Raw genomic sequence first — 11,414 nt, forward strand, 5'->3', positions numbered from 1 at the left:
GTACAGGCATAGATGAACAATCAATGTAACACTATGGTTCCAGTCCCGTTGGGAAAATGTTTTGCTTTTACAATGGCACTTGGTTAGTTCGGATTGTGGGAGAGTGTATCTGCACACCAACTTTTACGGTAGTGGCAGAATCATAGTTCACGGGATAAAGAAGTCAGCTTTACCAATGTAGTCGCAGCTTTACCAATTTAGTGGCAGCTTACACACTGTGCCACTCTCCTATAATGGAGTGACAGCTTCAGGAAATCAATCTAGCATAATAACGAGCTACTTGCTCAATGTTGACTGGTTGCATTCATACACGCTTTCATATTGCTTCTATTCTATTACCTTCAGACCCCAGAAGTCATTTCATAGTGTTACAACTTCTTGAATGTTTTGTCTTTTGTTGGTCAACTGGCTCAGGAGATTACGTTGGGAAGAACTCTTGACCATGAAATCTGTACACAGTCTGTTTGAAGGAATGGGCTCGTTGGCCAAATAGCCATCTCTTTTTCCATACATTATGTTCTTATATGGACATCAAAATTATCATCCAAACCATTTTTTCCAGGAATCCACATACATAGACTTATACACTTTTAAAAAAAAAATGTGCATTGGGATGAGAGGGAAAATATTGCAATGTCCTTAATTGCTCCAGTAATGCTGTTCCACCTATAATATGATTTTTAGCAGCAAGCAGTTAATGACATAAAAGTATTTGTAAATCATTATATGTTTGACCCCATTTTAACCTGTGACAATTTTGGAAACTTGTATCACACATGACAACAAGTCAGCAACGATATCCATTATTCAGATATTTGTGAGTAATTTTAAAGTTCCACTGGATCCCAGTTACCTGCATTCTTTTCACCATGATCAGCTGTTCCACGAGTGACTGAGTGTCAGATGTGAGGTTCAGCGTCCCCTCCAACATGATCAGAGCATGAACGGTGGGGAATTCCATCTTAGTGTTCTGCTCAGACTGAGTTGTTATGACTGGAATACTGGAAACAAATTATGCAGTTTAATATGGGGTCAAAAACAGTGGACTAGTGATGCATGGCATTTTATAAAACTTTTGTGACTGGGCCATCAAAGACACAGTCCAAGGTTTTAAAAATAAATCAATCATTCATATAGAATTATTGTTACTACTTATCAGTACTGTGTTCAATAAAGATTAAAATGGTCCTGTATGGGTCCTGAACAAATGCCCAAACAACTGGTCAAGTAACTTTTCCACATTCCTCTGTTCTTGAGTTTGCATTTATATATGACACCATTAAGATAGTGAAAGCATCCCAAATTGCATCACAGAGATGAACAATGCCAAGCAGTGGTGGGCGAAGAATTAGAGAAGGTAACTTAAAGCATAGTCGACGAGGTAGAGATGGAAACAGATGAGCTTGGTGATGGATAGGATGTAGACTAAGCACGACACAGGATCAAACAGACCAGAGGTTATGTACTGTTGGGTTCAACCTGCATAAGCAGCGAGGGTGGGGGGAATGGAATTAGAAACAATGGTGGGAGCTGAACAGGATGGCTTTGACGACCTCAGGGCATCCCAAAGTGGTTTATAGCCAATGAAGTACTTTTGAAGTGTAGTCACTGTTGTAACGTAGGAAACGTGGCAGCCAATTTGCACACAGCAAGGTCCTACAAACAACAATGAAATAAATAACAAGATAATCTGTTTGAGTGATGTTGGCTGAAGGATAAATATGGACCAGGACACCAGGGAGAACTCTGCTGCTCTTCGAAATAGTGATGTGGGATCTTTTACGTCCACCTGGGAGGGCAGACAGAGCCTCAGTTTAACGTCTCATCCGAAAGACGGCACCTCCGACAGTGAAGCACTCCCTCAGTACTGCACTGGAGTGTCAGCCTAGATTTTGTACTCAAGTCCTTGGAGTGGCTCTTGATCTTATAACCTTCTAACTCAAGAGAAGAGAGCTACTCACTGGGCCACAGCTGAAAAGTATTATAGCCTGCCACACTTAAAGGGGAAGTGTATTCTACCGAGCTGCCCCATAATCTTTTTGTGTCGCACTCCTGTAATGTTCGAGATCATGAAATTTCAGTGATTCATGACTTGGAGCAGTGTTCTCAGCCCACCTCTCCTCTTCAATCTCATTAGTTATAGGTTAACTTGTCATTCGGGATTCAAATCCGGTTGAAGACAGGATGACTTGGAAATGGTACTAGCAGGTTGTCATAGTCGTAGAAGGGGCCAGCCTTACCTCTTAACCAATCCAATGCACTCTTCCAGCCTCAGTCTGAGCTGCTGATTGCTTATCTTGCTATGGTTTTCTGTAAGCTTGATGAGTGCCTGTTCCACATTAGTCCACGTAACTGAAGTGCAGAATACACAGTGAACAGATTATAATTTCCTTGCACAGCTTTTGTCTGTGAGAGACATCTTAATGTTCACTGACTAGCTGTGTACCAATCACAACTTCCAGTCACTGAAGCTGATAACATTGTGATTGTACTAACATGTACATCTCCAAAGGTCATGTCACATATTGATTGTATGACAGAAGAGACACATTAACTTAAATTGCAAAACTGGCATTAAAATGTAGAAAAAGATGACTGCTCCCTCAAGTGACAATTCTTCAAAGTACAGAAATATAAAGAAGGGGATGGCAATGGAGGGACAAACACACTGATGCTATTTGCAAGCTGGAAAGATACTTTATCAGTTCAGTGAAAGGCAGGAAGTAAATCCGCCACTAGCTATTTGGCAAGCGAGTGGAATGTTCCAGCTTTATGCCCAAGTAGGTTTTTATACTGTAGCACAGAAATGAATGACAATTTTCCAAATGCCTTTCCTCTTATCCTAAGGCATAGTTCCATGGGTGGAAGCTACTCTGGTCATTTGTCTGCAGCCATTCTTTGTGCATGAGCCTGGATAGTGAATGCCTGCAGGCTCTTCAACTATAGATGCCATCACAGCCAAACCTGATCCTATTCACATCAACATACACACCGTTTCCAACAAGCATCAGTGGACAGCATTCAGGAGGGGGAACAAATGGATTTCTACCAGTCAAGCCCAGGGCCATTAAGGCTCACTGCAGGACCCCAACTGCTACCTCTGCTGAGATCAGCTAATTCAGCAGACTGGGGATTGAAACTTGCTGCCTTCTGGGCTGTATAGCTTAGTACCACACCACATGCTCCATTTATTCATTAAACCATCACGGGAGCAGACTTTTTTTTCCAAAGGCGTATGAAATGAAGTAAAGCAGTTAACTTATCTGTGCCAGCAATTTAGCCTGGCACATGTACCTTGCTCTTCCAGCCTTGCAATATGAAGAAGGGCCCTATTCTTCCTCCTGTTCACAGTCTTCTCAATCCGATTAATGCAGAGCTGGAGCAGTTCTTCCCCAGAAGCTACATCTGGCACCTCCTTCAGCCTTTCAGTAAAATAAGCAGCACACCTCAGCAACCAAGTCAGCGTGCTCAGCAATGCTCGACAGAGACTTATGCATTCTTCCGCCTTCCCATGGCAGCTGGGGGGGGGGGGGGTTAGAAAGCAACATTAGGCTCTGACATATCTATGCAGAAATCTCTTAAAAGAATTGAATTATATAGAAACTGGGAGAATTATAGGAATTTCCATGTCTGTTAAAATCATTGGATTAATACTTGGTCATTTGAAAAAATAAAAATGTAAAAACTGCAAATGTTGGAAATTTGAAACAAAAGCAGAAAATGCTGGAAATACACAGTGAGTTGGCCAGTATCTGTGAAGAGAAAAGATATGTTATGATGTTTTGTGTGTGTATCTTTCATCAGTGGCTGCTCGTGGGTACACACCTGAAACATCATAACTTGTCTTTTGTCTTCACAGATGCTGACTGACCTGCTGTGTATTTCCAGCATTTTCTGTTTTTAAATTTCTGGGTAAAATGATTTGTGTGGAGAATTATATTAACACTGGAACCAGGAATAAGACCATGTGAAACAGCATACATTGCAATGTTTACACAGACCCTAGACCACCATATTTAGGACTGCAAAACAGAGTCTTGCCTCACCAATAAAAGGGTTTGAACAACAGCTATTTGAGGTGAAAAATGATCAAGCCGCTGCAATCTCAAAGTTCAAAAAAATACCATAATGCTCTTTTACATCACTCAACCCAATCAAACTTTCCCAAGTTTGCAAACGACATGAATCTAGGATGTGTAGTGAGTTGTGAAAGAGAGAGTAGGAAATTGCAAAGGGCATAGAAAAATGGCAGATACTTTACTGTAATGAAGTGTGAGTAGTACAGGGTGGATGTAAGATAATACACTTTGGATGCAAGAGTGGCAGATGGCAAGACAGTACATAGGTCATTAAAAGCTAACTACCAGGTGCAAAAAGCGATCAAACAGGCAAATGTGATCTGGGCTTCATCATAAGAGGTATAAAATATAAAAGCAAGTACTACTAAAATTACACAGCACTGGACAAACCTCATTTGGAATATTATGTTCAGTTTTGTGTGTCCCCATTTTAGGAAATATATGTCAGATTTAGAGATGGTCTGGTGAATCGTTGTTGGACTATGAGATGAAGTGACTTAGCTGTGATAAGTGACTGGATAAATTTGAAATATATTCCCTAGAGATGAGGAGCTTAAAGAGTGATTTAAATGAGGCGTTTAAAATAATGAAGTAAACCGACAGGGTTAATGGGACAATTCCTCCCTTTAGTAGGGGAATCCAGAATAAGAGGGCAAAATCTTAGAAATAAGCTGGTTAAAAGTGAAACCAAAAACAAACTCTTTACACAAGGGCTGGTGAGAATGTGCAATGCACTGCCCCAGAAGGCCCTCAATGCAGAATCAATTGTGATATTTAAAAGTAAGACCGGTACCTACTTAGAAGTAAAGGTATTAAGTGATATGGAGAAGGAATTGGGATTAAAAAGACAGCTACCAAGGCTAATAAAATGGTGAAGGAGGGTCAATGGACCAAACTGCCTACTCCTACTTCTATATTATTGCTTCTTTTACTAAATTTTCCAGTACTACCTTGTGTGTGAAGTAGTTAAATCCATCTATCTGTTCACATTCCCTCTTCTGAGCTTGATCTGTGCCTCCTACTTACAGCATTTGCCATTATGTCAAGTATGTTATTCTCTACCCCTTAGAATCTTGAACACTCTGATCAGACATCCTCTGCGCCTCCTTTCCTCCAGCATAAACATTTACAGGTTCCCTGGTCTCGCCTCATAGCTCAGATACTTAATCCCATGTGTCAGTTTAGTTGCCCTCCTGTCTATCTTCTCCAAAGCAGTATTTTTCACAATGCACTCAAAAGGCAGACAGATTTTGGAGTTGAGGAGAACAAGTTAAAAGCATGAACCACTACTGACCTGAGTCGATCACAGAACATGTCCATTAGTTCCAGCAGAGCTTTAACACACAGTTCTCTGGAGTAATCTTCGAACTGAAATTAGTACAAAATTCTTAAAACGTGAAAGATTATTCCCTATAAATATAGTAATCTTCAACAACATATACTGCTCATGGCTCTTGGATTAAAAGATGTATATTTTGAAGGCCCTTCACCATTTTACTTGCAAACAGAAAAACAAACAAAACTATGAAATAAAGGCTGCACTGTTTGGTTTCAGCTTTTCAAATTAATTTACACTCATATGTTTGCCCACTGCAAGCACTGATAGAGGAAGAGAGAAGAAAAATAATTCTCTTTTCAGAAATTAAAGATAGAAAATGCTGGTTCATCAGTATCTGAAGAGACAGGTTAATTTTTCAGGTGTAAAGCCTTCATCAGAAATGGAAACTGGATGATAAAATAGTCCCATTAATAGAAGTAAATAAAACAAAATGTGGGGGGGGGGGGGGGGGGGGGAAGGAGAGAGGGAGAATAACACGTTCTAGTCAAGAGTCAGATATGGTGACTTGCACATAGAGTGGCAGTTAATAGGTTTACTAGCCTGCAAATAGGTTCCTTTTTTAAAAAAAAGGCTGGAAAGAGTTATATATAAACTTAGGCAGCGAAAAGGCAGAAGTGTGTGTGTATGCATACATGTACATGCCTGCTTCAAAGTAGGGAGCAATGATGTAGAAGAGTAAAACAGGCAAGAAAATGAGGAAATTTCCTACAGTCTAGAGAGGAGGAGGAGAGAAATATGAAGAAAGAACAGTACTGACTCTCATCTTCTACATCATTCTCTGCAATTGTGTACCAGATAATGCAGCAGATTTCAGCATTCTAAAATCGTTCCACAAATTCAACTACATACCTTTGCAATAGTAGACATTACGCTTGCGTAAGAAACCATCTGCAAAAGCAAGTGGAAGAAAATTAGAGACTAAAGTAATGAACACACTGAGGTTATGATACTTGCAGGAAGGTGGAGAAAGGTGGGACAATATGCGTTAGGATTATAATTCTGCAACCATTATTTAAATTTAAAATCAAATCAAATGCTTAAGAAAGACATAGCTTGGGCACCACTAATTTATGGAGTTTTGAATCACTTTACCTGTGAACTAATGGCATACTTCAAATAGGACATAATCAGAGGATTGGGGGATGGGCCAACCAGGGCCTGTTCCAGGAGATGATCTAGAACAAATTCAAACAAGATTAGAGCAATTTTATTTACAGTGAACAACAGCACTCTGGAAAACCATAAGCAAATTGTGTACCCTGTAATACCTTAACCTGGCAGTGGATTCCTTTTCTATTTCAAATAAGTGGATAAGAGAATTGTAATTCCACCCAAAAAAAAAACAAGAACACCGAAACATTAAATAGCAAACTGAAGACAGATTCCCTTACAGTTACTCCTGTAATGGTTCTGTTAAGTGCACTGTATGCTGTGTACCGACCTACACGTCAGAAAAGTCCCAGGTTTGATTTCATTGGACTGTGCTACGTTAGCCGTTCTTAGCTGAAATGGTTGAAAGGACACTATGAATTAGCCTAAGCATCCCTCCGCTGGGGGAGGAGGGAGGAAATCAGTCTGGGTTCCCGCTCCCGATTCCTAACTAATGACAACTGCATGAAAGTGAGTGCATGCGGACGTCAGTTGAGGTTAGGATCGGGCTGGGGCAACAGTGGGACTCAGTGAATTAGCCTGCTGAAACTCATGGTCTAGGCTCACCCATGAACAATGAACACTTGGATAAAATAATGGAAGACAGCTGGTGCCCACAAGGCAGTCCCCAGCATGCCAGTGCCTGCTGGAGACTGGTAAGAAAACTCAAGGGAGGGGATAAAAACTCCATTCCAGTAGAAACTCAAATCCAACTTTCATTATTGAGTACAAAGCAATTTTCAACAGTTTATAATTGAAAAATCAGCTAGAAAGGTGTTTTGAAGAAGGATCTACACTGGAAATGTTAATATGTTCTCTCCACAGATGCTGCCTGACTGGCTGAGTGCTTCTAGCATATTCTGTTTTTTGCTAGAAAGGCATCTGGGTTTTTGCTTCTGACCATTTGCCTTGACAGTTTAGCTATGAATATCCAATCAGATTTTTACACATCAGCTGCCAGGTTAAATTGTTAATGGGTTAAAAAACAGAAGAATGAGCTATTTTCTAATTCTATTTTAAAAAAGATACAAAATCTCAACCATTAAAAAGTTTTTTGCTTTTCTGCTTCAAACAGCTGAGCGATCACATCTCAAAAGCTCAGAAATAGACTTCCTGCAGTAGAGAGCATCACCTGAGAGTCCAAGGAGATCCCATGTTGGACCCTTTGGGAAAAGTTTTTTCATGTTTATGGCCCATTGATAGTCTGTCCATCGCTCCTTCCAGGCCTGAAGAATAGCCTGCCTCAGGTTCACCACCTTCATCTGTCAGCCCTATAATCGACAAAGGGATGGAAAAAATAAAAAAAAAGCACTTTCACTGTGCCAACCACACTGATTTCATTACCCTATGACAATGCAAAGAGAACAGTCGAAATGTCTCAGGGGCACAAAAGAATCATCAGCAGGGCTCCTGGCAATACTATGGCTTTGTGTATTGCAGCTATGCTATGTTTGAAAAGGATTATTGTAAACAATTTTACAACACCAAGTTATAGTCCAGCAATTTTATTTTAAATTCACAAGCTTTCGGAGGCTACCTCCTTCCTCAGGTGAACGATGTGGAAAATCATTTTCCACATCGTTCACCTGAGGAAGGAGGTAGCCTCCGAAAGCTTGTGAATTTAAAATAAAATTGCTGGACTATAACTTGGTGTTGTAAAATTGTTTACAATTGTCAACCCCAGTCCATCACCGGCATCTCCACATCATGAAAAGGATTAAACATTCCCGAATCTCGAATAGCCTAATTAATGCAGAATTGGGATTCACCAAAGCTAAATTGTGGATGGCTGAAATTTTTATATTATGTCCAATTGAATGGGGAAAAACACCCTACAGTACACTTAGAAATATTGTCCTTTCAAACTTGGGTTATGTCTGGAGTGCACATTTTGAGCTGTACCACATTTGGGTGGTGGTATTAACCATATTAACCAACTGGAGGTGGCATCAGAGAAAGGAGGTGGCCATTTGGCCCATTGTGCCAGCAATTTTCTCAAACAATCCAAAACTAATCTCACTGCTCAGTTCCCTCCCCATGGCCCTTCATCTTCCTCTGCTGCAAATGTTTATCTACTCTTCTCTTAAAATTGTCTGTCTCATCCACTCCCTGTGGCAACGCATTCCATACTCTATCAGCTCTCCTTAAAGCCCACCTCTTTGATCAAGCCTTTGATCACTCCTTCTAAACCCTGCTTCTTTGGCTCATCATCCATTTGTCCACCATGTTTCCGTAAAGTGCCTTGGAATATTTTAAATGTTAACAGCAATATATACAGATACGTTGTTGTTATGGTTAGGTACTGGGAAATTTGGAGTATGTCAATCTATAGTTAACCATAGCAAAATTAATTTGGCATACCAATCTATTGTTTGGTTGGAGTGCTTGCTTATGCATAGTTGAATGGAGAGAAGCGGGAGTCTGTAGTTGGCTATATTAAGGTTACATTTAGATACCAGTCTATGGTGGTAGTGCATGGTCAGCTATGGTTCACCTGGTTTGTCAGTCTATGGCAAGCTGTGGTTTCAGGTGCCAGGTTTTTTTTTTGAGTGATGTTTGGTTTAGGGTTCAAGGTTATGGTTAGTTATACTTGGGCTTGGGTGCCGGTTTATAATTAGTTATGTTCGAGTTGGAGTGCCTGATTAGTTATGCTTGGGCTGGGGTGTCACTGCATCATTAGCTATACCTCGGGTGCCAGTTTCTGATTAATCATGCTTTGGGCCGAGGTGCGAGTTGATGATTAACTATTTTGAGGTGCCAAGCTACAGCAACCTTCTTTCAAAAAAAAAGTGACGTGGATAAGACAGCACCTAAGGGCGCTTTACCTGAATATTTCTGACCAAATCCAAACCCCGCGCCGCACCAACAACTTGCGCCTCAAGCGAAAAAAAAAACAGTCCGCCACGTAACCGAACGACCACCGACCAACAACGTCGGCAGCAATTGGCCGAACCCACGTCGCAGCGAACCAATCAAATCAATGAGGTGGCGGCGGGCGCGGTGCCGTCTGGGAGTTGTAGTCCGCGCCGGCCGTGAGTCTGCGGGAATCGCGGGAGGGGAGAACTACAATTCCCGGAGTGCACCGCGAGCAGCTCCTTGTCACCTGCGTTGGAAGCGCAGAAATGGTAAGTCAGACTGCTTTTTGCTTTGAAAATACATAAGATCTGGTTTCAGTATATTATGGGAGCATCTATCTGCAGACTCGTGTGTATATGTGGATGTGTTTGGTGCATATTTATGCCATGTGTTTTATGTATTTAAATGATTTGGGGTGTTTGTCCATCTATTAATGTTGGGATTCAAATATTGTGCCTCACTCCCCCCTTTTTTAACACTTGCATCCCCTCCTGTGCCTTTCCTAATCATTTGATTTGATTTGATTTGATTTTAAATAGTTTGTAGGATTGTAATCCTAACGCAGATTGTCCCGCCTTCCTCCACCCTGCCTGCAGGTTGGGTGCAGTGACAGATGTGCTATTGATTCTGTTGCGCTGTGTGCTTCCCGAGAAATGGGGTCAGCTTTGCTTTTTGGATGTGAGCGTACATGATATTTCATGTAAAGTCAGCGAGTCGCGATTCTACGCCCATAAATGTGGTTGCCCACAATTGTTCTGACTCCATACGTGATAAAGTCCATCTAGGAGGCTTTCATCAGCCTCATAAAACAGAAATAAATGTCATGTTTTTTTTTTCCTGCTCCATTAAACCTGGAGTGACAGAGATATTTGTAGTGGTTTCTTGATCAATATTTTGAAATTTTCCAATGCATGAGTTAAAGCGTGTTTACATTAATGTTTTTCCATATTCCCAGAGTTACAGACATTCCCCTATTTGTTTTTCAATTTGCTGCCCTTCCCCTCTCTCCCAGTCTGATGCTTGCTGAGGTACAGCCCCTCAGGCACCACTAGCCAGTACCTCACCAAAGGGCCGTTCTTCATGTATGAGGACAGACATAAGGTTATTTGCCTGTTAGGGGCATCACAGCCAAGCCCAATTTAGTTCTCACCCAATGTCTACATAGGCGCACTTTCAGCTGGGGTTACTGAATAGTAATCAGGGGCAAGAAACCTGACTGATTTTTTTCCTCTGCCCGACCAAGGCACACTGAAGCCATTTGGTGCCTCTACCAGCACTTCAGGTGACTTTAGCCAACTCAGCACAGACCAGAAGTTGGGCCTCTGATTTTCTGATCTTTATGGTATAGTTCCACACCAGGAGTTGCTTTTACCCAGATTTGACCATCAGGGAAGGCAATAGTCCCTGGCACAGAGATGGCATATCCCACTTTTGTGTGGTGTTTTGTGCTGCCCTTTGTCCTGTGTATTTTCAAAACAGCTGTGACAGTGTCTTAGAATCTCAGCATCAGCTTTGAAAAGATTATTACTGTTTCTGAGGGGAGAACAACAGTAAAAGAGAAAGATAGCCAATAAAGTTACAGGAAAAAAAGCTGGGAAGAACATGAGCAAGTCAGATAAAATGAAAGTTGGAAATAAAAACAGAACATTTAGGAAATATGCAGCAGGTCATTCGGTATCTGAAAAAGAGGTTGACATTTTGGGTGTGACCCTTCACCAGAATGTGTACTACATGAAATCGGTTAGGTTAGTTTCAACACGGCTCTTAGTGGGACAGACTCTCACAGCAGAAAACTGTTCCTAATTTGGCAATCACCTGCAGCTAGTTGGCTTGGTATGGGAACTGGAAATGTCACACTGGTGCAGTAGGTGGTGCTTGGAGATGAGGCTGTACCTGACCTGGGAATGCTTGACACTATGGTATCTGAAGTAGGAATATGATCCATTTCCCTGCACTAACATCCCTTACCTTGATCAGCACAAAAAAACCTC

The 11,414-nt window shown here is 41.2% G+C and overlaps 1 protein-coding gene across 3 annotated transcripts in view; it reads right to left on the reverse strand.

Annotated features, from left to right (window-relative positions):
- Positions 1-9,477, reverse strand: part of med24 (mediator complex subunit 24) — a 58,407-nt gene extending 48,930 nt beyond the window's left edge. For all 3 annotated transcript variants that reach the window (XM_067968833.1, XM_067968832.1, XM_067968831.1), the window contains exons 1-8: positions 9,393-9,477; positions 7,700-7,838; positions 6,511-6,593; positions 6,268-6,306; positions 5,374-5,447; positions 3,295-3,518; positions 2,241-2,352; positions 854-1,001 (exon numbers count right to left, since the gene is read on the reverse strand). In XM_067968833.1, coding sequence (XP_067824934.1) covers positions 854-1,001; positions 2,241-2,352; positions 3,295-3,518; positions 5,374-5,447; positions 6,268-6,306; positions 6,511-6,593; positions 7,700-7,829 — 810 coding nt within the window. In that variant the 5' untranslated portion in view covers positions 7,830-7,838; positions 9,393-9,477. The remainder of the gene's footprint in view (positions 1-853; positions 1,002-2,240; positions 2,353-3,294; positions 3,519-5,373; positions 5,448-6,267; positions 6,307-6,510; positions 6,594-7,699; positions 7,839-9,392) is intronic.
- Between the last annotated feature and the right edge of the window lie 1,937 nt (positions 9,478-11,414).

The sequence above is a fragment of the Heptranchias perlo genome, chromosome 30 (assembly GCF_035084215.1).
Source record: "Heptranchias perlo isolate sHepPer1 chromosome 30, sHepPer1.hap1, whole genome shotgun sequence".
Lineage (NCBI taxonomy): Eukaryota > Metazoa > Chordata > Chondrichthyes > Hexanchiformes > Hexanchidae > Heptranchias > Heptranchias perlo.